The sequence below is a fragment of the Lepidochelys kempii genome, chromosome 9 (genome assembly GCF_965140265.1).
Source record: "Lepidochelys kempii isolate rLepKem1 chromosome 9, rLepKem1.hap2, whole genome shotgun sequence".
In the NCBI taxonomy this organism is placed as follows: Eukaryota; Metazoa; Chordata; order Testudines; family Cheloniidae; genus Lepidochelys; species Lepidochelys kempii.
Window position 1 is genome coordinate 6,258,947 of NC_133264.1, and position 27,271 is coordinate 6,286,217.

At 44.1% G+C, this 27,271-nt stretch overlaps 1 protein-coding gene across 5 annotated transcripts in view; it reads left to right on the plus strand.

Moving 5' to 3' along the window:
- The first annotated feature begins 10,019 nt into the window (after nt 1-10,019).
- ARMC9 (armadillo repeat containing 9) overlaps nt 10,020-27,271 on the plus strand; it is a 113,982-nt gene continuing 96,730 nt past the window's right edge. For 2 of the 5 annotated variants that reach the window (XM_073359128.1, XM_073359130.1), the window contains exons 1-7: nt 10,021-10,126; nt 12,037-12,124; nt 13,559-13,684; nt 16,541-16,711; nt 18,672-18,827; nt 22,608-22,700; nt 24,046-24,070. In XM_073359128.1, coding sequence (XP_073215229.1) covers nt 12,071-12,124; nt 13,559-13,684; nt 16,541-16,711; nt 18,672-18,827; nt 22,608-22,700; nt 24,046-24,070 — 625 coding nt within the window. In that variant the 5' untranslated portion in view covers nt 10,021-10,126; nt 12,037-12,070. Of the gene's footprint in view, nt 10,127-12,036; nt 12,125-13,558; nt 13,685-16,540; nt 16,712-18,671; nt 18,828-22,607; nt 22,701-24,045; nt 24,071-27,271 lie in introns of all 5 variants that reach the window. The other 3 variants (XM_073359131.1, XM_073359132.1, XM_073359129.1) reach the window with 2 other exon arrangements.

Sequence of the window (27,271 nt, forward strand, 5' to 3'; positions counted from 1 at the left end):
GATCCTGCTCACCATGCCCCTTCCCTCTTCTCATTGCAATCCCTCAACACTGCCAATAATTCCAATGGAAATAAATGTTCACAATGCATGTGATTTGTTTCCTCTTTGCCTTTCACTAGGACAGTGAAACCCGCCACCTTTCATGTCCATTTCACTTGCTGGTGCAGAATGCTGATGATGAGTCTGGGTTTTCTACATGGCTTTGCCAACTCTCACGATTGTCTTGTGAGTCTCATTATATTTGCTGGCTTTTTTTAGAGCCTCCGGCTCCTGGAAGTCAAGTGACTGTGAGAATCTCAGCTTTCCACATTTTTTAAGAAAATGTTTTTGTCCTCAAAGCTGGGCAGAAAAACCTGAATATGGAACCCCCAAAAGGCTCAGACCTAATAGCCCCACTAAATGTATTATTTTAATTTGTAATTTATAATTGTATTAATAATAATTTTGATTATTTTCAAATGCTTAGGGTTGGCAGGACTGTGCTAGAGTGCAGGCGAATGCTTAAATCCCAAATTACTTTTACTGACAGAAAGAAAAAAAATCCATACACTTTTATTCACTTTAGGTTTTGTAACTTCCCCCATGTTATACTCCTTTCTCCACCCCTGCCCCCTTGCAAACATAAATACTAAATGTTGAGTCTAAACCAGGAGGACACTGTCCCTTTAAAAACACAGTTTGTCATTTGTATGTTATAGTAATAATTCCTAGCTCTTGTCATCAGCAGATCTCAAAGTGCTTTACAAAGGAAGTTGGTATTTCCCCCCATTTTAGAGATGGGAAACTGAGACACAGGGAAGGCCAGAGTCACCCAGCAGCAGAGCTAGGAAGAGAACCCAGGTCTTTTGAGGCCCCGTCCAGTGTTCTGTCCACTAGGCCACACTGCCCAGTATGCAGCCCATTTGCTATGGCTAAAATCCAAGCCAGGGTCCTCCCTGGGAGGCCTGAATTCACTTTTATGGGGACATGGTGACCTGGGGTATTTTCATCATAAACACTGTGTACTAGCAGGGAGTGAAAAAGCACAGGGGAATATAATGATGGCTAAAGCAAATACATCACCTTCCTCTGCAAGGCCCTGTGTCTGCCAGCCACGTGAACATCGTTTCCTCCTCTTCTCTGTCCTGACAGCTAACCCTCGCCATCCCCCCCCAACTAACCTTCAGTCTCACAGTCTGGCAATTTGCTTTATAGCAGCCTGTGGTTTGCCTGGCAGTGCACTCCCAGCCCTGCGCCGGCTGTAGGCCATGGTACGAAACCCTCCTACGGTTTATATAAGAGACGCAGCGTCCATTACTCACGGATTCCCACTCCCTCTGGACAAACTGCAGCTCCCTCTTTCTGCAGACTCTCCCCGCTTTGGCACATCCAACATATGTTTGGATCGACGCAGGGAGTGAGAAAGGAAAGAGGGGGCCAGTTTTTATGTTGCATTTCTATTCTATTCAAGTTCTTATACTGAGCACCTTCCAGCGGGGCAGTAAGTGTGGGAAGAACATCTGTCACATAGTTCATTCTCTCATTCATCTTCTCCCCAGGGAGAGAACTGGGTTTGTTGTGTAGTTTCGGTAGGGTTCTTTTTAACATCTACGTGCTACTTTGTGTTTACCTCAGAGAAGGCTGGTTGAAGCAGCATGCCTGGCACTGGCAGTGGAAGGTGGGGAAGTTTGTGCCGGTCCTTAGTGCTTGGGGAGGTTTGTTCCATCGGGACTGGCCCCTGAGAAAGCTCGGTCCCCTGCTCAGATGAGCTTCACCTTGATGGTGGAGTATTCCACTGGCCAGAGGAACAAAGTTGGTCCGCGTTGCTGAGATGAACACCAGCGTTCTGGACAAGTTGGAATTTCCTAAGGCCCAGGTGTATGGCTTAGCATTGCTGTAAGTCCGGAGAGGACATGATGAACATTTGTACAACCAAAACCAGGAGAGAAACTGAGTCTGCTGCCAACTGGAGATGGCAGAAAGTGTTACTTATGGATGCTGGGCTTGCCCATCCCCAAAACTCATGTGCATCAGATCTGATAACAGGCTTTGCTTAGGGAGTGGGTGCTCTAGACCAGTGCTACTCAAAGTGGTGGTCCGCGGACTGGTGCTGGCCCGCGAGCCATCGGCTGCCGGTCTGCGTGCGCATTGGAAAAAAAAAAAGCCAGTCCCCCACATCAGATAGCTTGAGAAGCACTGCTCTATACCTTTGGAATTGAGAAAAAGGGCTAAGCTCACAGAGAAACTCCCAACTCTCCTTGTAACTTAATGGAGACAACTGTTACAGGGAAGCCAGGGTCATGATTAGTCCAATCATGTTCCAAGCTCTGTTCCAGGCTCAGAACTGTCATTTTCCCCACAGGCTAAAAGTCTTTATAGTATCAGAACTGTTTAACAATTTTACTACTGAAATAACTTTCAACCGGTGGGGTGTCACTTTGGGATAGGTGGGAGGAAATGGTTGCACAGGGTTCAAAGCTGGATGGAGGTGGGTGTGTGAAATGAGCCAGTCTAGCCCGCAAGGTTGAGACGGTCTGAATAAATGAACCACGTTGCATAAAATGTATCCTTGTCCTCCTATTATTGTTATAATTTGTATTACCGTAGCACACAGAGGCCCCAATTCCCATTGTCCTTGGTGCTGTACAGACACAGAGGAAGATACAGTCCCTGCCCCAAAGAGTTCACAATCTAAATAGACAACCTGAGAGAAAGAGTTATTTCCATTTTAAAGATGGGGAACTGAGCCACAGAGAGTTAGTGACTGCCCACGGTCACAGTGAGTCTGTGGAAAGCCAGGAATTGTTCTCCTGAGTTTCACACTGCTCTAACCTTAAAACCATCCAGCCTCCTGAAACAGGAAGTGAGTTTAAAAAGCTTAAAATAATTAATTCAAGTTTTGCATTATTTAGATAGCCACAAATTTGGGATAACCTTTTTTTGCTACCAGTGAGGATAGTGTTGATACCATTAATTTTGCATCCACTGAAGTTGTCATCTTTGCAGCTACCCAAGAATGACAGAGCTAGAGTGATCGTTATTGGAGTACCTGTCATTTCTATATTATAGATTTCAAACCAGACCCAGAAATTATACAGAATGGGGAATTCCCACAAACATGAAATAGGTGAGCCATAGATAAACAATGTTTTGGGGTGGTGTATGATAGTTTTAGCTATATTTTTTTACAATTATGTGGTATTAGTACAGTCTATTGGTAACAAAATATTGTGTGTGTGTGTGTGTGTATGCGTGCAGGTGAATGTCATGATGTTTCTAGCTCAATCTTATTCTTAGGAGAATTCTGCACCAAAAAATTAAAAATTCTGTGCCCAATATTTTAAAATTCTTCAAAATTATGCATGTTTTATTTGTCAAAATAACATAATATAATCACACCAGTTTCAATTACAGTAACTCCTCACTTAAAGTCGTCCCAGTTAACATTGTTTCGTTATTAGGTTGCTGATCTATTAGAGAACATACTCATTTAAAGTCGTGCAATGTTCCATTATAAGGTTGTTTGGCTTGCCCCGGTTCGCCCGCCTGCCTGGCGTTCCAGCTGGGGAGTGGGGTCGGGGTGTGGGGGCTTGCCCCGTTCTGCCTGCCTGGCATTCCAGTCAGGGAGTGGGCAAGCCCCCGACCCCACTCCCAGGCAAGAGCGCCAGGCGGGCAGAGTGGGGCAAGCCCCGCGCCCCGACCCCGCTATGACCTTGCCTCAACTATGCTTCACAATCATCATTGGTGAGTACACTATTAAATTGTTTGTTTAAAATAATTTAAAACTTATACCTTATATGTATATAATGTCTTTTGTCTGGTGAAATTTTTTTCCCTGGAACCTAACCCCTCTATTTACACTAATTCTTATGGGGAAATTGGATTTGCTTAACATCGTTTTGCTTAAAAACACATTTTTCAGGAACATAACTACGACATTAAGCAAGGAGTTACTGTATTTAGGTAATTTATTTCAAAATACCTGTTAGCAACTATGTCTGTAACATTAGAGACAACAAAAAAATTCCCCCAGGAGTAGAGAGTTAAAGAAATCCCTATGACAACCCAGTTTTTGTTTCTCTTCCCCTTTCCCCCCAGAGCCCAGCTGCAGGGCCAGACACCCACACTCCCTCCCCCCTACAGCCCAGCTGCGGCAACCCCCCAGTCCAGACTCCCACACCTGCTCCTCCCAGAGCCTAGCTGTGGGGCGCCCCCCAGCCCAGACAGCCTCATCCTGTCCCAAGCCCAGACACCCATACTCTCTCTCTCCCAGAGCCCAGTTGCTGGGCACTCCCAACCCAGACACCCACCCTCCTCTCTCCCATGGATGCAGAGGGATGATAAACAGCCTGATGCAGAGTCCCGGGCTTGTACAGCGTTTCCTGCATGCTGGGAACTGCAGCTGCTGGGAACCCTCCAGCTCCTGCCTCCCTCCCCACAGCAGTGTGTTCTATTTGTGGGCTGGAGAGCTGGGCTCTGCCAGGTCCAGCGGCCCCGACTGGCGGGCAGCAGTTCTGCAGGGCGGGAAAAGGAAATTCTGTGCAGAACATTAATTCTGCACCAATTCTGCATTGTGCAGTGGTCCAGAATTCCCCCAGAAGTACCCACTCAACCTCCGTTATGTCTGGGCCCAGGTGTGTGTTCTAAGTGTGGGGTGTAGAATTATATTTTTCATCCAAAATATTCCGTAGCATTGTGTGAAATGTTTAGGATTCACTGACCAATTTGATTAAGGCAGTGGAGTCTAGCGGTTAGAACAGTACTCTGGCTGTCAGGAAACCTGGCTTCTTATCTGCATTCTGGCACTGACTCATGAGTAAGGCCCTACTTGAATCGCGGGATGATTGTCAAAAAATTGTGACTGAGTTGAGGACAAGCCATGGAAAATCGCAGGGGACCTTATTATTTGAAGCAGTAAGATCCATTATTACTTTTCTGTGACTTTCCGCTGTTGACCGCCTAGGGCTAAGAGCGGAGGCTCCTGCTGTTGGCAGTTTGGGCTCCTAATTAAATGTACTATAGAAGTGCTATGTGGTGTTATCACTATTAAGCAGTTCAGTAAGTTGGAAGTGTCATCTCTGGTTTTTGCTCAGTTACTTTGATTTCTTCTTAAATATTTGGGCAGGGAAGGAACTTGCAGGACTTTTATTTATGGGCTGTTTTCTGCCTTTGTCTAACCAAGTGATTTCATGTTCTCTGGCTTTGAACTATAGATTTGTGTATGACTTGTGTATACTTCAATAAACAGATTGAGCATGTTTCAGAGTAACAGCCGTGTTAGTCTGTATTCGCAAAAAGAAAAGGAGTACTTGTGGCACCTTAGAGACTAACCAATTTACTTGAGCATAAGCTTTCGTGAGCGACAGCTCACTTCATCGGATGCATACCGTGGAAACTGCCTTTAGAGACTAACCAATTTATTTGAGCATAAGCTTTCGTGAGCTACAGGTCACTTCATCGGATGCATACCGTGCATGGAGGGGGCTGAAGAAATCACACAATACACTATCAAAGCAAACCTTTATTCCTTTTATATGCTGTGTAGCATACCACAAACTAATGCAGCTTCAACACCTGCAACATTCCAGAGTACAGAAGATTATACGGCAGGTGCTGGAAAATATGAGGTCACTTTGCATAGAACACCCCCCTTGTGTAGCTGACTACGCATCTTTTTCCTTTGAGTCCTATAGATGGCTGACTTCATTACATTTTTAGTTTCCTTCAAAAACGCATTTAGTAGGTTCAAAAAGACAACAGCATCAGAGCAAACACCATCTCAACATGTTATCTGCCTTCTGTCTTTTCTCTCTGATATGAATTTAGTTTCCCCAGGTTACTGTATTTAGCACATCAGGTAGACCGTTTCCTCAATGCACCCAAAAGTGCACTCCTTTTCTTTAAAGGCTGTGCAAATATTATCAATGGAAAAGAAACTCCATGGTTTCAACATGCTCCAATAAGCCACAGGGTTATAGAGATTTCTCTGTTTACAGCGGGAAGCATCTGCTTTTAGAATAAACAGAAGGGGACCTACAGTAATTTTAGCTTTGAACAGCAACACAGCAGCATAACCCACAAGTATCAACAATCCTTTCAGCCTTTTGCGGATTTGCCAGGAGAGGCAGATGTTTCTAGTTTCTGGAATTTCTGAACTCTGAATAAATTCAGGGATATTAAAAAGCACACAGTATTTACACAAGAGATAGCTGTTAAAACAGCCATAAAAAGGTGGCGGAGTGCCACAGTGAGTGAAGCTGTTGCTCGTAAAGGTGAAGCACTAGCACTGGCTTGAGGAAGGAATGGTGAAAGCCGACACTGGGCAAGTTGTCTCCACATCTTTGTGACTGTATTTAATATTGACCTGCAGAATATTGTGCTATTCCGGTCCTCCCTCCTTCCCCAACCGCGCTGCCTGACTCACAACATCCCCAGCTAATCTGTTCCAGGTCCCTTCACTGAACTCTGCCAATGCACCTCCCTCCTGACCCATAGCAATCCCTACTGTTCCAGCCTTGGGTACCTCCTAGATTCTACCCTAAGGTTTTATTCTGCTGTCCATCACTACAGTATCTGAGGGCCTTCCATGTAAAATCAATAGCAATAGTGAAATCTCTAGGGGGACTTCATGGAATTTCTGGCTTATCTCTCTCTGGTATAAAATCTGTGCTGGAGGTATATTTTTGGGTTGGCTGTTGATTTGTTTTGTTATGAGGGGGAGGATTTGGGGAAGATGGGGGTGTCAATGTTGTGAGTCTCATTCTTTCTACGGTGAAGAGGCTTTTTTTAAAAAGAGGAGGATTTTGCAGCATTTCCTAGAGAGGATCAGACTCCAGGTTTACCTAATTTCCCCTGGAAATTCATTCCATTACTCAGTCCCCTTGACTGAAAATGCTTGTCAAATGTGATTATTGTGCAGTAATTTTTGATATGGTTATTCCACCCATGTGTTGGGGATTTTCTAATGTGCCCATCTGACATAATGGAATTTATATCCATTAATCCCACATGTTCTAACAGCAGAAAAGTTCCCAATATGTATTTATACTTTTAAAGTGAGATGTAAACAGTCAAGTGATGATGAGTTTACCTAGTAAATGTGCCATTTTCTCTAGCAGCTGATACACTGAATATATACAGCAGTTCGCAGTATTGCAGTGCTGGCTGGTGCAGTTTTCCACTGACAATCTACCACAGAGTTTTATATTGCCACCCATCACCACAGTTATCTTTTGTCTATTTAAAACCCCAGTGAAGGGGCAGCTGACTGCTTTGCAAAGACAAAGTGTATTACAAAAAACTGTCAGCTGTATTAATTCTTAGTTGATCACACCACCCTCGGCACCAGCTCTTGCGCACAACTGTCCTAGTTGTCCATATCCTTGGAGTGTTCCCAATAGCTTGATCCATCACTGAGATACTGGTAGTCATTTCAAGACACGTCAAACTTATCTATAAATACCTGGAAATTCTTTGTAGGACCTGGATCACATCATGCCTATAGGAGTTTGGTGGCACAGACTCTAGTCACAATAGCTTTATACCTGAGAACTCCATGACTCTTGACCTTAGTTGAATTGGAACCCAGTTAAGTGATCCCTTCCTTGTACTGATTCATTCCGGGGTTATTCAGACAAGGTCTTGACTATGCTATGTGGTTGTTAAACATCCTTTTCCCTAAGAGAGGGGATTTGCCCCAGTTTCTTGCCCCAGTTTCTTTCCATTGCAGAGATGGCTGCTTTTTAATGGTGGTATAGCGATCCCGGTATGCTGTTGCTGGAATGTTAGCAATAGCTATCCTGAATGTTGTGTGGGTCAATTATAACCCAGTCTCTGGTTGCTCCTAACTTTCCATACATTTCACCTATCAGCTGATATTTTTAGATCTGGTGTCTGCTCAAGTGTGATTTTTTTTTTCCTCTTGTTTGTGGGACGTCTGATCAAAAATGAGAAGAAAAGAATACACATAGATCATTAATTAAAAGTCATCTTACTGTTTTGAATAGCTTAAGGCTAGAAAGCTGAAGGCTGGACGGGAAATAGCTCTTATTGAGGAAAAGTACCCTTGAGATTTCCCATGAAAGTGGCTTTTGGATTTTGCATAGTTGTTAGTATTTGAAACTTGCATTTTGGGCATGCGTAGAACTTTGGGTTCAGTTTTGGAGCCATTTTTACTAGCATTTTAAAGGAAGAGAGGCCAGGGAATCTGTGCTAGGCTAGGAGTCAGTGAATCTGTGTGTCTCAAGCACTGCACTCTCAATGAGCCAGGCTGTACAGAAAGCAAGTGTGCACGCAGTGAGACAGGCCTCTCTGAACAGGACAGAGCATACCAATGGTATTTGGCCCATTAATTTGAGATTGCGTAATGTCTTTTTCCAAACAATCCACTGTGAGCTATATTAACAGAACCTTAACAGTGGCTTTTTCTGATTTTTTCTGAATGTGCAATGTTAAGGTTTGCATGCACAACCCTTCATGCTGCATGTTGTGTGTATGCTCTGAGATTCTAACTGCATACTCACATGCTATTTCTCAAATAATAAAATATCATCCAATTTATTTTCTATAGCTTTCTAAAATTCAACTTGTAAGGTATATAGTGAACAAGGCAGGGAGTCCTTGCCCTATTTATACTATTTAAATGACTTTTATGGTTTCCATCTGTTTGGCACCTATAACATACTATTACTCAGTGGCAGATGTTATACATGTATATGTTATGAAGTTTTATATTATATTTTATAAACTGTCTGTGTAATTAAAAGCTGTATCTGCAAGGCATATGCACTAGAAAACAGAGAAAGCTGTGTATGCAGTTTGCAGATTTTAACTGGAAAGGTCCAAAAGCAAGGGGTTACAGACATGTGGGATGATATAGATTTTTCTAAAAAACTAATTCCAACCCACAATTAAATTTCATGAATTTAAGGAATTAAAGGAACAGTCTCATCACAGAGGGTCAGCAAAAAAAAACCCAACATTAATTTTTGTGGTAGAAGACAATGTTAATGTGGGAAAATAACTTGTATTCAAAAAAACCTGTCTGTGATAGAGCCCCTGACTGAAAACACAGAGCCTTCCTAGTTAATGCAAAGCATGAATTCCACACGGAGCAATGCTGTACAGGATATCAGAAAGCTCTGGAGCAAACACAAAGATGTCATTCAGGCCTGCAGCTCTTGTGGTTTCAGAGGTTGGAGAGCAGCGAATGTGAAGTGAGTCTGCAATCACTGTGTATACTTAAAAGGGCTTGTCTACACTGGCAATTTACAGCACTGCAACTTTCTTGCTTGGGGGGTGAGCTGTAACGCGCCAGTGTAGACAGTGCACCAGCCTGGGTGCTACCCCCCTGGTGGAGGTGGTTTGTTTAGGGTGCTGGGAGGGCTCTCGACCACCCCCGTTAAAGAGCTGCCAGTGTAGACTAGCCTTGAGTTAGGCTGCCACATTCAAAGTTAGAGATTCATAAAATAGCTAAAAATGTCACTGTTCTTGCTGGGGTGAGAATGTGATGGAGTCAGGGGGACCTCCTGGTTCCCTTCTCAGAAGTGACCCTGCACGCAGCCCTTTGCTCCCTCCCTGCCTCAGTTTCCCCCCTCTGTACAATGGGGGCTCTTGCTTACCATGCGGGGTAATGCGAAGGGCCTGTTTCCGAATGGCTCGAGTTTCAGAAGCGCTGGGCCAGCACCGGGGGGCGGGGAGGGGCACCGACCTGGGGGGTGAGACCCGCCCCTCGGATTCCCTTCCCAGCCGGCCAGCTGTGTAGCCTGGGGCACGTCCCTTCCCCTCTCCTCAGCTGCCCCCCCCCCCCGCCGCGAGTTGTCCAGTCGGTGAGGTCTGAGGGCGGGGCTGCGCACACGGGCAGCGCCCGGCGCCACTGAACTCCCCGGCTCGGCCGTGCTAGGCGCTGTACACCCGGCTGGGACAGGCGGTGCCCGGCCCGGCGCTCCCCCGCCCCCCTCGGCTAGGGGGAGCTGCGCGGGGCGGGGGAGCCCCTCTCTGTCACATGATCCCGGCCAACGCCCCCTACCTCCAGATTGGCTGCGCGGTATCACGTGACCCCGGCCTCAGCGCGGGAGGGGGAGCTGCCGTTGCCAGGCAACGCCGCAGCGGGCCGGGGAGCGGCCTGGTGGGACCCGAAGCGGAGCAGGTAGGAGCCTCCGGCCCCCGGGTAGCGAGACCTCCCCGCCTGCAGGGATGGGGGGACGGCCCGCCCCGGGCGGGCTCCCCCCACCAGCTCTTGGGGAGGGGGCTTCCCCCACCCGTCCTGGGTGGGATTAATGGGAGCCCCCCCCCACCCATTCTGGGGATGAGGGTCAGCCTGCCTGCCCTGGGGTGGGTGGCTGTGATGGGGTTCCCCCCCCCAGCCTTAGTGGCGAGGGGTTCCCCACGTGGGGTGGGGTGGGGTGGCTGTCGGGGGGGGGGCTCCCCTTCCTTCCTTCCCTCCCTCCCTCCCCCGGAAGGATCAAGCCCAGCCCTTAGCCAAACTGGGGGTGCAGCAGAAATGGGGCTTCTCCCCCGCTCCTCTCCCCGCTCCTCCGTCCAGTCTCTTCCCAGGCTCCAGCTCCGCGGCCCTGCCTGTGGGAAAGGGGGTGGCTAATAATGGCCAGGCTGAGGGGTACGGGGGCGGGGGGGTCCTAGCTCATATTCTGCTTTGTGGGTCATCAGCACCAGCGGTCAAGGCTGGCACCACAGCGTCGCTGGCCGCAGGGGACCGCACGCCCAGCCAGCCTAGAATATTCAGTCTGGCTTTACTCTTCCATTAGCAGCCGGCTACGGCATCCGTGCTTTTCCCTGCGCGCGCACACATTTACGTTTTGTACAACAGGAACCAATAAAGATTCTCACTATTGTGCCCTTGGCAAAACCGCCACCTATGTTCTTATGCCCCCATTTATCGTTGGTGACGTTGATTTACTAGCACCGGCTAGTTTCCGGTTGAACCTGCTGTGCTGATGTAAACTGATCTAATTTCGTATGAAGGTCTTTAATGGAGATTTAGGCCCCCAATCTGCTAACGCGCTGGCCAGGCATATCCCTGCATTTGTGAGACTCTCCATTGGAGTCAATGGGTCTCCAAGGAGAGGGGCTAGCTGGTTCTTTGCAGGATTGGGGCTGAAATATGGAGCACCAAGAAGATGTATTTACAGAATTCCTTTTTGGAGCATTACTGGAAATAAGGTGGACCAGTGTTCCCAAACTTTTTATTAAAGTGACCCACCCACTGTACTTTATCTTTTTATGCGACCCACCCAGTGTCCAAATTCATGGCGGGGCTGGGGGCGAAAATCATAGGCCAACATCCTTTTCCTTCCCGTCTGCTACCTCCTTCTTGCCTTGCCAATGGGGCATTGACAGGTCACCCCAAAGCACATAGATGCTGGAACTAGGGGAGCAGGAGGTGCTGCAACTTGAAGTGGTTGCAGTGCGGGGCGGGGGTCCCCTGGCTTGAAGTGGTTTCTATTATTCACACGATTTATAGTTTGGTTCAACAGCTCTCAGCACCCCCACTATAAAAATTGTTCCAGCCACCCTGCCACAGCATCATCCTCCATCCCATTACCACAATCCTAATCATGGCCTGGTCCAGAAGGGAGGCTGCGGGGTGGTGGTGGGTGGATTGGTTGGTTGGAGAGCAAGCCTGTCCTGCACTCAGGCACTCAGCCCATGGTGGCACTTTCTGTCCCATGAAGCTGGGCTCAGCTCCTTGCTCCTGGCTTTGGGACCTGGCACACAGGGTTTCAGCAACGCTCAGGTTTGGCTGAGCCAAATCAGTGGCGGTGCAACCCTGTGTACCAGGTCTCAATGCCTGGAGTGGGGAGCCAGGCCAAGCTCCAGGAGACAGGAGCCTCTGCTTCCTGATGAGTGGGGGGATGGGCGCTTTCTCCACAAACCCCCTTTCCTGGGGCCTCCCCTCTGCATTGGGCCTGCAACCCATCTAGAACCTTCTGGTGACCCCCTGGGCCGTTACCCAGTGTTTGGGAAACACTCTGATAGATAACGTGTGAATGATAGATAACTAGTGGTGTTAATAATTCAATGTGTTTTGATGACTTGTAGGTCTGTCTTCAGTGAGACTCAGCAGTAACCTTAAATGATGGGAGACATCCTAGCTTATGAAGCCGAGTTACTGGGGCTGGTGAAAGAGGTAGATGTTTACTACAGAATAAAAAAGAAGAAATCATCTGGTGCCTGCATTTAGGGATGGGGGAAGGGGCAAATTTGTAACTGTTAGGCATTGATGCTGCCATTACTCTCTGTGAGTAGATGCTTGCAGCTGCATGGAGTCCCACTGATGGGGCACTCACTGCTTGCATGGAGCTCATTGCAAAATCAGGACCTTAATTAAAGGAACACTATCAAGTAACTTTGGACCCAAAAGGTTTCATTTTAAAAAGGATTTGCAAAACATAATATAAATAGAATTGTGTTCATGAAATTTTTAAAATAAACATTGAAAAGCATTTGTTTAATCCTTCGCTGTGGTGTTAGACTCACAGACCAAATATATTAGTACCTGAGAATTAGAAAGTGAAATGTACCAGTCCCCTGTTATTGTCTAACGTGGGGCTCTGATCCTACAAAGAGTTAAAATATATACTTAACATTATGCACTGTGATTAGTGCCGTTGCCTTCACTGGGACTATTTGCAGTGTATGAAGTTGAATAACGTGTATAAGTCTTTATAGGATTGGGGTATATCCAAAATGTAACAAACAAGAAAACAGCATGAATGGTGAAACATCAACATACATTATTTAAATTTTAATCTTCTCGGTATCAATAACACAGATAAGAATTTTCTCTTTTAAATTAGTTTTAAGTTAAGGCTTTGCTGTGGTACAGCCACCTGTTTAGCCCTGTGCCACAAACAGTACATACAACTTGCTTCATCACGTAATTGACATATCTTTTCTCCTTACTCTGGTGACAGAGGCTCCACTCTTGTGATTTGGTTTCTCTTTTTTTACACTTTCATACCAACAGTTTTTAGTCTATATTTGTACTTTATGAATTTCTCATGAAATGGTAAAGCCAAACACAGGATTTTCCATAATTGGACGCACCAGATTGTTGGTACATCCAAATGTGTGTCCTGCCTCTAACACTGGCTAATATTTCAGAGGCAGGCAAAGCTCCCCCAAACCTGTAATGTGGCTAGTTTTGTACATTTTGGATGGAGGAGGGAGAAATCTTTCTGGACCTTTTGCAGCTTGGCCTGAAGAATGTGGTTTGCTTAAGTTAAGATATTATGAGTGATGGTAAAATTCTCAGATCTTTTAAAATTCAGCCACAGCGTTTGTCTGATTCTCTTGAAGCTAGAGGTCCCATTACCTGTAGATGATGATACCTTCAGAAAGTGTTAGTCACATAACTTTCTTGTAATTATCTGTTCAACCAAGCTTAAAAAAACTGTTGCATTACTGGTTATTAGTTGCCTTTCTTGATTTTAAAAAAATCAACTGACTATAGTAAAGCTTTGTAGCAAATCTGTAAATAAGTTTGCCTATTTATTGGTCACTGTTTTAAACATTAAAAAGCTTAAGAGTTTGTTATCTATGTGTGTTCTTGTGTCTTTAGTATTTAGACTTTGCAGAGTTTGAAGACACAGTGAAAACGTTTACAAAGGAATGTAAAATAAAAGGGAAGCCATTACCTAAAACAGCAGGTGGTTCCTTGAGAGACTCAAAGGCTTTGATTATCCAGGTAACAAATCTTTTATATTTGGTTTGACTAGCTAATGATCAGAACAGGTAGAGAGCACTGTACTATTACGTCAGTTGAAATAATCTGAAATGCTTAAGCTAACTTTTGGTTTAAACAGGAGTAGGCTGGTAGCAGGGTATTTTCAGTGAAAGAATCTCAGCTGAAATTCACCCCATCAGGAACCAGAGTCCTACAGAGCTCAAGGTCTAAATTTTCAAATGCGACTCATGAATTTGGGTGGCTCAGTTTTTGGGTTTCCAGATTGACGCTCATTGGAAGTGTCTGATTTTCAGTAGAGCTGGGTGAAACTTTTCATGCAAAACTTTTGTTTGGCAAATAATGATGAGTCAGCAACACCTAAATGTTTCATGAATTCCAGTCAATTTTGTGAAATTATTTTGGGGTTTTAAAAAAAAAAGAAATTCTGAAAAAATCAAAACGTTTAGATTTTTTTCAGTTCAAAATGACTTTTTGTTCCAAAATTCTCTAATTTAATTTTTAATTTGTTTCAATATTTGGAAAATGTTTCATTTTGGTTTGACCAACATTGAACTCCTTTCCTGTGTTTTCGGAATTGCCAGCGAGTCAAAACATCTGCTTTTTTCCATGCTCCGCTACTGAACTCCCACCTTCATTAAACCAGGCATCTTTAAGACAAGTCAAATAGGATGCCCAAAGCTGAGGCACTCAAAATCACAAGACACTATGGTGTGGCTACAGGCCTTGATGGTCATGTTATGTCTCAAGTTGATGAGGAGGGTAGGAGTGGGTTGTTGCAAAGTTGTTATTCCTAATGGTTAGGAGGATGTTGTTGTTAATATTTTGAAACATTCTGAATGTTTCTGGATAAAATTATCTGTAAATGTACTCTAGAATATAGGATAGGCACACTTTACAAAACAAAATACATCCATCCATCATGTTAACTTATTAAAATATACCCAGGAATTATGTACTCCCTCTGCTCCTGGGACTCTACCTCATTATTATGAAGACATGGATAAACTGATACGTCTAGATCTAATGTTTCTTCCTGTACCCCCCGTATTATTTTTTTGCACACTAATCATAGTTAGAGAAGGAAAGGGGAAGGATAAATGATGAGGAGTGAGTGAAAGTTGGGCAGAGTTTCATATCCATCTTACAGAGAGATTTTAAGGTGTGATTATTATTATTTTTTTGAGTGAGATAAGACAACGGAAATAATGGGAAGGCCTCCGAACCTTGGAGGGTTGTGGTAAGGAGATGAAGAAGAAGCAGAGTGGGTGAGTGGAGGTGTAGGATAATGTGAAGGCCAAGAGGTTTAATGAAGGAAGTTAACAAATAATTTTGAAAACCAGGAGGGCATTTTTTTAATTGGATCTGGAGATGGCTGGGAAACCAGTGAAGGTGATGGAGGAAAGAGGTTGTTATGACTGAGTTTTCTAGAACAAGAGAGAGGCTTGCAGTGTTCTGAACTCTCTGAGGTTTGGTAAATAAGGATTTAAGAAGACCATAAATTGAATTAATTGTGATGAGGAGTAATCGAACCATGAATGTGGATTATTTTTCAGAGACTGGGAGATGGTAAGGGTGAATTCTAGCTAAGTTGTGTTCTAGAGGTGGGGATAGACAAATTTATTCATCAGGGAGAGCAGAGAGATACGGGCAATTTTGGAATCTAGGATGACTCCCAAGGTTTCTAATTGTAGTAGGGTAGGGGGTCTAAGGTAAGGTGAGTGTACATGAAAAACAGAGGACTCTAGTACAGGGATCAGCAACCTTTCAGAAGTGACAGGTTTCAGGGTAGCAGCCGTGTTAGTCTGTATCCGCAAAAAGAACAGGAGTACTTGTGTCACCTTAGCTCATCTTAATTAATTAGCCTCTTACAGTTGGTGTGGCTCCTTCCACCTTTTCATGTTCTCTGTATGTATGTATATCTTCTTACTATATGTTCCATTCTATGCATCCAATGAAGTGGGCTGTAGCCCACGAAAGCTTATGCTCGAATAAATGTGTTAGTCTCTAAGGTGCCACACGTCCTCCCGTTCTTTCAGAAGTGGTGTCCCAAGTCGTCTTCATTCATTTATTCTCTCTAATTTAAGGTTTCACGTGTTAGTAATACATTTTAACATTTTTAGAAGGTCTCTTTCTATAAGTCTATAATATATAAGTAAACTATTGTCGTATGTAAAGTAAATAAGGTTTTTAAAATGTTTAAGAAGCTTCATTTAAAATTAAATTAAAATGCAGAGCCCCCCAGACTGGTGATCAGGACCCGGGCAGTGTGAGTGCCACTGAAAATCAGCTCCTGTGCTCCCTTTGGCACGCATGCCATAGGTTGCCTACCCCTGCTCTAATATTTAGAAATATTTCATAGTGGGTAGTTACCATACAGCCAGGAGCTGATAGTGAAGACATGAAGATAGCTGGGGGATAAGGAGAGTCAGAGAGAAAGTCCGGGGACATATACATTTGTGGATCACTTCTATAGAAGTGACAAGAGAGGCTGATGTTAAGAAAAACAACCCCCTGAAGGAGAAGCTACCAAAAAAGAAAATGAATGAAAAGAGCCATATCTGAGGAGGGGGCAAGTTTAATAAGATGCAGACACACTTGCATTGGCTGAAGTCACAAGATCAGAAGCCCGTTGAAGTGGGTTTTGTGTCTGCCACGCAGGCATTGATTCCTTGGTGATCTCTCAGTGCTGTGTCAGCGCTCTAATTGTATCTAATTGTGAGAGGCTTTGGGTAAAATTTTCAAAAAAGCTAAGAGATTTAAATGGATTTAAATGGAACTTAAGCTTCTAAGTCAGGTACTTTTGAAAATGTTGCCCATCTATATGTGGGGTTGAATGAACTCTCTTCTTCTTTGCAGAAGGATCTGCTTACAGCATTTGAAGATGGAGAGCAGAAAGTTTTCTTTGAACTTTGGGAGGAGCATATTTCCTCTTCACTCCGAGACAATGAGCCTCTTGCCCAGAAGCTGGAATTTTATCTTCACATCCACTTTGCCATCTACCTCTTGAAGCACTCCGTGGGCAAGCCTGTAGGTTTGCTTTTCAGTTTGGACTTAGTTTGATTTTTGTGTGTATCTTCTCCAACCTTGGTGTTTGCCAAAACAAAATGGATTAGAATGGATTGGTCTTTAGGTATTCCCAGGCAAATCCATTCCTTCAACAGCAGGCTATATTTGAGTTTGTCTTGAAAGCAGACCCTTGAGCTAGTGAAGTGTGGAGATGAAATTATTCATTTGAACCTGATCCTATAAGGTGCTGAGTACTGTCAAGTTCCAAAGAGTTCAAAAGGAGGTCTACCTTTAAAATCTTGCCCTTGAATTTATGGGAGTTTATTTTATTCCAGTGGACATTCAGTAACCTACAAGGCAAATAAGATATGACCACCAAATTAATGAACAGAATCTACCAAACAGGAAAAGCACCTCATTATGTCAAACTTCCATATTTCAAGATTGATTGACACCTCAATTTTTTTTGGTGAAAAAAGTCTTTTTTTAGCTTCATCTACCATTTCTGTTATTTTGGGTTCAGATGACCTTTTCTGCAGCTTTTAGAATGTGGTCCGAAATCCAGTTTTGTATTGTAAACATCATTTGTAACCTTAACTATGTAGTACCTCACCATAATATAGTAGAATTAATTTATTTTGGACCCTAGTAATGATACTTTATAATAGGAATAGCTTCAGGGGAATGTATAGTAACTACACAATGGAAAAGTAGCACATCAGATTGTGAAAGGTCAGTTTAAATGGGCCACCTAGTGTTAACAAAGCTGTCCAGTGTTTAATAGGTGAGAATTGGTATCTGCTAGAATAAATGTCCCACTGTGTGAGCCTTTGCGTTCTCTCTTGTTTCTTCTCTGCTTTGTTATGACTGGACACTGTCAGGTAAAATTTGATCTGAAATGTAAGTGTTTAAAAAATGCTTAATTCTAATAGAGATGTTCCCAAGAATTTAAAATATATTCATCTGGAAAAAATGTATAAAAAGCAAAGGGTATGTTTACACTGCAATTGAACACCCAAACCAGCCCGTATCAGCTGACTCAGGCTTTGGCTGGAGCCTGGACTCTGGGATCGCAATAAAACAGCCCCGTAATTCAAGCCCCATGTGCCTGAGTCGGCTGACGTGGGTCCGCCATGGGTGTGTGTTTGTAGTGTGGACATCCCCAAATAGTCTCAGGCACTGTGTATGATCTATTCTAAACAATGCACAAGTGCAATGGTGCAAACAGCCAGCAGATGAAACTGAGTAGTCTTTTTTTATTTTTTTATTTTTAATTGTCCAATCAATCTGAGAGAAGTCCATGAAAAGTAAATTATATTTTAAAAATTCTGTCAGTAACTAATGTGGTGTTTAGTGGCTTAAGTGAGAATGATTGTTAGTAAAAATGTTTGTGTTTTTTAATCAATAGTTATCTCTTCTAGGTTTAGCACAATGCTTCTTTTTAAAGCAGTTTATGAAATAAATATCTACCAGCAAAATATATTCCATGTGATATTGAGGATGATTTTTTGACCCATTGATTTTGTTCCTGTGTGGCTTTCACTATACCATGCTTGCCAGAGATACAAGAGATGGCTTATTTAACATGTTTAAAATCAAGTAGTGACTTCCTCTCCACTTGCTGAATGCGGATATGGCACTTGACCTGCAGAAATCTGCTCCAAGTGCTCAAGACTGTTTTGCTCATAAAGCAAGTGGCCCTCCTTATTTCTCTTGGCTCCGTTGTCCTAACATGGAAGAACCCTTCTGCCTTTTCCTTTTGGATAAGTGACCAGGTGAAATGCTCTCTGACTAGCTAGACTGAGTGCTGTTCCCTGGGCTGGCCACTGAGAAGCACTTAGCCGTACTTGGTCAGCAGGTACTGTGGGATGGAGAATTAGTGCTTGATGTTGAATTTCGTCTTCACTTGTAGCTGCCAGCCCCCTTAAACACCCATTGAAGTTGTCTTCTAAATAATGACGCCTGTTTCTTTGTTTCTTAGGACAAAGCTGACTTTGATGAAAGGATTTCTCACTTTAAAACATACCTGGAGACGAAAGGGGCTGCACTGAGCCAGACCACAGAATTCCTCCCCTTTTATGCTTTGCCTTTTGTTCCCAACCCCATGGTCCACCCATCATTTAAAGAACTCTTTCAGGTAAATATTTGTTTTGCACAGATTTTGTTAATAATGATTTTTCTCACAGGGTGGATGGATGCTGAGTACTGTTTAGTATGGTAATGCTTTTTATTTTTTTCTTCTGCCAAAATTGTAAACCATAAAAAGGATATTTGTGGTGAGATGCAGTATAAGCGCTGTTAATAACGTAGTAATGTTTTCCAGTCACTTACATAGGCTTGTGTACTGAATGATCCCAAAGTGTTTTACAGATGGTGTGTTCATAAATAGGATCACTGTCCCACTTGCCTCTGAAATGCAGATACCTGTGGGGAACAATGTGGGAACACTGATCTATGTTTCATACTACTTTTGCGTTGCTGCCCGACAAAACCCACTGTTTCTGGGTCCCAAAGCTCAGTGAAAAGCCTGATAACTAAGGCCGTGTCTACACTAGCGAGCTTACAGTAGCACACTGATACAGCTGCGCCTCTGTAAGACAGCTTGTGTAGCCGCTCCATGCCAATGGGAGAGAACTCTCCTGTAGACCTCATAAAACCACCTCAACGAGTGCCGGTAGCTGTGTTAGCAGGAGAAGCTCTCCCGCCATCGTAGCGCTGTGCACACTACCTCTTATGCTGGCTAACCTTATGTTGCTCAGGGGTGTGGTGTTTTGTTTGTTTGTTTTTTTCAGACCCCTGAGAGACAAAAGTGGTAGTCAAGTATCAGGGGGTAGCGGTGTTAGTCTGTATCCACAAAAACACCAAGGAGTCCGGTGGCACCTTAAAGACTAACAGATTTATTTGGGCATAAGTTTTTGTGGGTAAAAACCTCACTTCTATGCCATGCATCTGAAGAAGTGAGGTTTTTACCCACGAAAGCTTATGCTCAAATAAATCTGTTCCTCTTTAAGGTGCCACCGGATTCTTTATAAGTGGTAGTGTAGACATGGCTTACGTGTAAGGAGCCTGTTGGAAATACATTTTGAGAAACGAACCCAAGCCTCCTTAGTGAATGGGGAGAAGAGGGAAAACTCTATTTCATAAGTAGTCCTCCCTCCAGTAAATGATGAGAATGCAACTGTCCCCCAACATATCCATCCAACATTTCCTATGACTTTTCTAGCAGCATTATATTGAACTTCCTTTCCAAAAAATTGAGACTCTGTAGCTATGTTTAACAACTTTGTCATACCCGTGTCGTTCCTGAGAGTGCTTTGTCAGCTAGACATGTTTGGCCTTTGCCCTTGTATGGCTGTTTCAGAATTTACATCTTCTGTCACTGCAGAGGCAAGGTGGGAAGAAAATAAGAATGGGATTAGGGTTAAACTTCATAGGTAGATTTGATCTTTCTGTATCTCTTTTAGTTTGGAGCTTTTACAGCAATTACCCTATTGACTTAATAGAAGGGGTGCGGGGGGACAGCCTATATGTAAACCCACTTCCAGGTACCTGCCCAGCTTGATGGTTAGGAAAGGATGTCTAGATGACGCTAGTGGTGCTGGCTTGACCCTTGGGCAGACTGCATGCATTTGGCAACTCGCTATCCACTGCTAAGTCAGGTTGAAACCAGAAAAGGAACATTCTGCCGCTTCCTTTTAGACTTACAGCAAATAATGAGAAAAGGCAAAGGGCTAGTTGGTTTCAGAGATGGGATCTGATTACTTTCTGAATTCTGTTCAGCAGCCTTTTTGCATGCTATTCTAGGAGAAACATTTCATTTATCTCCAGGATCTCACTGTCCAAGATCTTAATGCTTAGTCACTCACAGCTTCTGTGGAATCATACAATTCACATGCCTCCTTGAAAACAAATCAGTTGCTCAATTCCAAAGTTAAAACAAACAAAAACAAAAAAGAGTCACTAAGTATTGTTAATGATAGAGACCAGATTTTTTTTAAATAGAATCCTATTGTTCTGGAAAAGGACTAAATGTATTGTCTAAAGTGCTCGCAGAGGCGACATGTAAGTGTTAAGAGCAGGGGGGCCCAATTTAAAGGTTGGGGGGGCAAGTGAATGCCCAGTGCGTTGCCTCTGGATAGAGGAACCTTCCAGCCTCACTTCCCTGAGCCAGGGCAGCCAATTACGCTGGCTTTTGGGGGCTGGGGCTGCAAGAGTGGGGAGCATGAGTTGCTGGGCCAGCCTGGGCCCTGGGCGGGGACCTCACAGCAATAAAATTTTTCCCTAGAGCTTCCACACCCTCACGGATACCTCAGCAGGGAGAGGAGAATGAGCAATGCCCCTATTCTGGTTGAGCACAGGGAACCTGTTCCCGGTGCTTTCTCCAATGACCACGCTCCAGCCCCCTCCCGTGCTTGACCCGGGGCTGCTGTTTTCGCCCCGCTAGCGTTACTTGCTGTGCGGACCCCTGCCACTGCCTTCCCAGCCGGGCTCTCGCATGCTGCACAGAAGGAGTGACCTGGAGTGGCCATCCTCACCCGGCAGAAATGGCTCTGTCCCGCTCCCCTCCGCTTCCCACCTGGGTCTGGCTGCCGGGGTGAGGAGCCGAGCAAGCTGGAAACTAGTGGGGCGTAGTGTGAGAAGAACAGAGCCCTCCTCCCCCCAGCAGGCTGAGCAGAGCAAGCTTTGGAGAGGCCCGCTGAGCTGCGGTAAAGGGCCAGGAGCTGAAGGGGGTGCATTGGGCCTCTGTGGCATTTCATACAGCACCCGGCCATGGGCTTCTTGTGGGGCCACAGGGTCAGTTCACTCTGAGCCCTGCAAGGGCAGCTTGGTGCTCACAGCAACCTGAGGGGGTCATGTGACCCTACATGCACCCCCGCATATTGCCTCTGGTGTGAGATATATTGAAATGTGATAGGCCGAAAGGTATGTAAGCACATATTGTATACCTGGCAATACTGTATAGTATTCAATGGTGCATCATTGTCTTGAGTTCAGACTCGCAAACCTGGCAAATGTGAATCCTGTATCGTTTCCAACCTGGTGAAACCCAGGGAAACTTGAGATGTAAGAGCAGCTCTGAACACACAGAATAGCAAATCTCAGGAAGTTTTTGCTGCTTGTTGAAAAATATCAACTGTTCACCTGTTAGGTACCTTTTCAGCAAGCAGAAACCCGATTGATGGAGGGTGATGACTGAGGAAATGGATAGTTGGTATGGAATTTTTAAGAAACAAAGACTGTTTTTTTTCCCCCCGATTCACTATGTTTTCTGGTGTTTAGGGGAAGATGTATCTGTCAGAAAGAAAACTTCATTCCAAACAGCGGATGATTCGTGGATTAGTCCAATTTTCTTACAAGTTCTTGGAATCCAAACCTCTAATAGAAATGTTGTATTCTGATTCACTGACGTAAGGCCATGGCCTTTGATAGTCTAATGACAAAACGTAAACTTAAATTCCAGACTGAGTCAACTATGAAAAATTAATATGATGATTTCTATAGCTTTGTTCATTAAAGCTGAAGAATTAGCAAGGGTTCATTATTATGTTCCATTACAAATAAATGAACTTTTCTCATTCGGCTTTAATTTTTTGGCCTGATTTGTTTTCATTTTTGCAACTTAATGCCTTGTGTTCCATGCACATTCAGTATGCCTATTTTTGGGTAGCTATTTTAAAATTGAAATAAAATATTATATATGACTAAATAATAAAATAAAAAAAAATATTATACATGAAATGTTTAGGATTATCGTTGAGTTGACTTGTCATTTTCTTGCATGCGTATGAGCCACTCATCAAGCAGGCTAGCTTTCATACCATTAGAGGCACAATTTTTCACTGCAGTGCTGGCTGTGTTGCTTGCTGCTGGAAGTTGCTATGACTCCAGCTGTAATTTTTTGTTTTTTCTTTTCAAGGATTCTTGGATGCCGGAGTTAAAGACGAGGTTGGAAAAGTTCCTGTCTCTGACTCTCAAAGCCAGTCATGCCCCAAGGCTTCTCACTTTATATGTATCCTTTTGAAAAATGTTTTAAAGATCATTAAATTAGACTGCCCTTTTTATAGTAATTTTATTGAAGCAGCATGCTGCTTGTTTGCTGTGTAATCACCGTAATGTTACTAAGTTGTATTACTTACCCTGGGAAATGTTGACACACCACATTCAGAAAAGTTGTTTTAAAAAAAGTTATACCAAATGTTAGGACAGCAGTCTAAATATTTGGTACCTACTGACCTGCTTGTTTACCAGATCATCATTATTTAATATAATGTGGATAGTATATCATTGTCTGAGGCACAATTCTGACGTGACCTCTCTCTGGGCAGCCAGTAAATCCTCTGTCTTTCTCAGAAGCCCACTTCAGTGGAATATTTTCATAGCTTTCAGGAGTCCCAGAGATAATTATTTTACTAAACAAATTATGCTACATGCCTTATTTTATTTAAAAGAGCATCATCATTTCTCTAGCAGCGTCATTTAAGCCGCAGTGGGAGGCCTAATCTGCATAGTAACAGAGGTCTGACAAGATTACTGGCCCTATTTTTGCTCAGCACAGTTCACTCATGGCGAGACTGGTACCTCTCAGCCTTTCGTAAGGGGCAGCACCTAGTTGCGTAGCCTCAGGAACAAAACAGGGACCAAATTATGACTCTACAAATCCTAGCTTCAGTGGACATGAGTTGCACCATCCCTTTTCCTAGTACAGCTTCCTTTCCCCCAGCAAACCAACGTGGCTCCACTGGTCCTTGTAGTGGGGGCATGGAGGTAATGCCCCTTCTGTTCTGGTAATGCCCCTTCACTCTCTGCCAGCTTGGCTGGATGGAGAGCTGTGATCACTGCCCATGTTATGACTCTTCATGTGGCAAGCCCACACAGAGGAGTAAGTGGGCATCTTATGCTTGCTTCTTCCTCTGCATGGGCGCATAGGCTGACTCATGACTGAGTCCTATGAGTTTCTTTGGTAGGAAACATTTCTTTCTATAAACCAGTTGCACAGCTTATATCATCAATTCATATTTGATACAGTTTTTGTTTTATAACATGAGTTTGAAGCCTTTTCCTGGTGTCTGCATGCTAAGATTAGGGTTATCAAAACTCATGCTTCAGAGCATAAAATGATGTCTGCAGGAATAAGAAAAGAGGCTCTCTCATGTTTCTGTGCAACATTACACATCAGGCTAGGTGCTTCATGGGGTTTTTCTTTTCCCCCAAAGCATTAGGCAGTAATGCCAGAAGCAGTATGGACACTGGACTTGATTGGGCCATACTGATTCAGTCCATTGGTCTATGTCCCTATCCTGAATACCCCTTAAATGGAGATATGTTTTCCTGAACTACTCTCTCTCTTACAACAGAAGGAGAATGGACAGTGCAGCAAAGGTAAATGATCAGATTTGCTAGGGAAGGTTTATACTACCAGCAGCTGTAACTGTGAGAGGAGGATAGGCCTAGGGTGAGAGGAAAGCTAATGAAATTGGGCAAAAAATGGCTTAAAATTAAGGCCCCAATCCTACAACTTCTTATAGGAAGGACTGCATTGAAGTCAGTGGGACATTCCAGAGGCAGTTTGCTAAAGGGTCTAATGGCAGAGGTTGTATTTCCAGCTTGTTTTTAGTGACATTTTTACTTAAAAACAGATCATATGGAGGATTTGGTAAAAGGTGCATATTTAAGCTATCCTGATTAGATACAGTTTTCCTAAAATTCCTCTCCAGTATGTGCTTATAGCTGTATATATATAGATCCTCTGCTCTCAAATCTTAAGTCAGTTATTCTGGAAGTTGCAGGGGTTTGCAGAGAAACAATGAGTTTTATTGTCTTTAATTCCCCTTCAGGTTTTTTCCTTTAGATTCCTAATATTGAACCAATTGGTTTAACCCTGATAAAAATGTGTTAATTTTGGAGTAATTTTCTTGTCATATTTTGTTTATAAATGTTCAAAAGCACCCGAGTGTATGTCTACATTGCATCTGGGAGCGAGCCTGGGTTAACAGACTTGGTTTACCAGGGTTTGCGCTAGTGTGCTACAGATAACTGTGTAGACATTGTGGCTCAGGCTGAAGTTTGGGCTCTCAAGGTCCTCTCAAGGAGGAGGTGGGCTTAAGAGTCTAAGATGGAGGTCAAATTACAGCGTCAATGCTATGACCTGCCCGGGGTACAATCTGGACTGTTGGATGGTTGTGCACCCTTAACTCTCTGGTCTGGTGTGCCCTATGCCCTGCCTTGCTGTGTGAGTGGCCACTCTGCTCATTCACCCCAGCCTCTAGCACACAGGTCATCCCTGGACATATTCCAGAGTGCTATGCCAAGCCATTCTTGAGTTACATATAGGGCGACACTCATATATCCCTAGTCCCAGCCTTGCACCCCAAAAATGCGCCTGACACTGCTCAAGACCCCCTAGGTCAGAGTAAGCTCATTAGTTTGTCATGCCATCAAAGGGTACAGATATGCACCAGCCTTTATAACCTGAGTAGACTCCCCAGACTTCAACCAAAAATGCACTGGCTTAGGTAAAACACTGAAATAAGTTTAACTATAGAAAGATAGGTTTTAAGAGACTTATAAGTGGTATAGGCATAGGAATTCAGAATTGATTGCAAAAAGAAATAAAATTAGGGCTGTCAAATTAACTGCCGTTAACGTGTGCAATTAATGCAGAGCAGGATTAACGTGTTAATTTTTTTAATGTGGGTTAATCGCAGACCCTCTGGGCGGGAGGGGAGCATGAGCTGCTTTGGAGAGCCTGTCTGGTCAGACGCAGTAACACAAGCCGCCACCAGAGGGCGGGAAGAAAAGAGGCTAGAGAAAGTAACCTGGTTCTCATCCCGGCGTTTTTAAAGTAAGAACAGGACCGCCAGGGGCTCGCCCGAGCCTCCCCGCCGCGAGCTCCACGCCCCCTAAGCTGAGGCTGATCCTCTCCCCCACCCACTCCGCTGACTCAAGCTCTGCACCGCCCAGGGGTCAGCTCTGAAGCCAGCACTGCCTGCCAGCAGCGAATTTCTCCACTTTCCTGCTGCTGGGCAGTGCTGCCTTTAGCTGATCCCCGGGCAGCCACCTCTCTCTGCTCTGCCTTGCAGCCAGGACGAATAACCAGGTTTGGCAAAGAAGTAAGGACATAAGGGACAGAGCTGGAAATGGGGACTGTCCTGGCCAAAACAGGACGTATCGGCACCCTAGCCCGCCCGGGCCCTATTGTTCCCAGCTGGCCCCTCACTCCTGGGACCAACCCCCCTGCATTGTGCTCCATTCCCTTTAACGGGCTGTTTGCTCCGGAGGTACCCCATAGAGAACATGGGCCTGGTGAGCTCAGCCTCCCTGTACCAGCCTCTCCTCCCCTGCAGTATGATGAGTCCCCGAGGTAAAATCCACCCTCCCTTGCAAGAAGGACTCACTTAGCTGAAGGGAGCCCACCTAGCTCAGTAAAAGGAGGTGAGCCTGATGAGCCCAGTACTAGAAACTACCCTTCCAGAAGCAGCAGCAAAACACCTCCCTCACCCTCGTCCTGTGCCAAGTCATTGCTTGCTCCCCCCTCAACACATCGGTACCCCTTGTCCTCCCAGAACCTCCTCCTGCACAAGTCATTGCTTACTTCCCCCCTTCCCTGTCCTCTCCCAACACTGAATGCTTGTTTGTCTGAGTGACTGGCTGAACAAGAGGTAGGACTGAGTGACTTGTAGGCTCTACAGTTTTACATTGTTTTATTGTTAAGTGCAGTTATTCTTTTTTACATAATTCTACATTTGTAAGTTCAACTTCCATGATAAAGAGATTGCACTACAGTACTTCAGCGTGGTGAACTGAAGTTTCTTTTTTACAGTGCAAGTGTTTGTAATCAAAAATAAATATCAAGTGAGCACTGTACACTTTGTATTCTGTGTTGTAATTGAAATAAATATATTTTAAAATATAGAAAACATCCAAAAATATTAAAATAAATGGTATTTTATCATTGTTTAACAGTGCGATTAATCCCGATTAATTTTTTAATCACTTGACAGCCCTAAATAAAAGATAAAATCCCAGTCTAATTCCTAAACTTTATCAAGCTAAGTCAAATTTGAAGTGGATGGTTTCTCTTATGCAAAAACTTACAGCAGTCTGTGCTAACTGGAAACCACTCCCCCCACTACAAATGTTTTTGTCTTCCAAAAGATCTTATAAAGAAAAGGAGTACTTGTGGCACCTTAGAGACTAACCAATTTATTTGAGCATGAGCTTTCGTGAGCTACAGCTCAGCTCACGAAAGCTCATGCTCAAATAAATTGGTTAGTCTCTAAGGTGCCACAAGTACTCCTTTTCTTTTTGCGAATACAGACTAACACGGCTGTTACTCTGAAAAAAGATCTTATTACATTCAGTGTACGTGAGGGAGAAGAGGTGACATGGTAATGTCGTTGTCCCTTATTTATACTCTCCTCCAGGTGCTGGAAAGATCCTTGCTGTATCCTGGGGCTTAGGCAGCCCTATGGTGTACGTGCTCCAGCAACTGTCTTGTGTGTGAATTGTAAATCTCTTGTTTTCAACTCTCCTGCTGGTGCATGGCTGGTGATGGTACTCTGACACCTGGCTGGGTGTTGG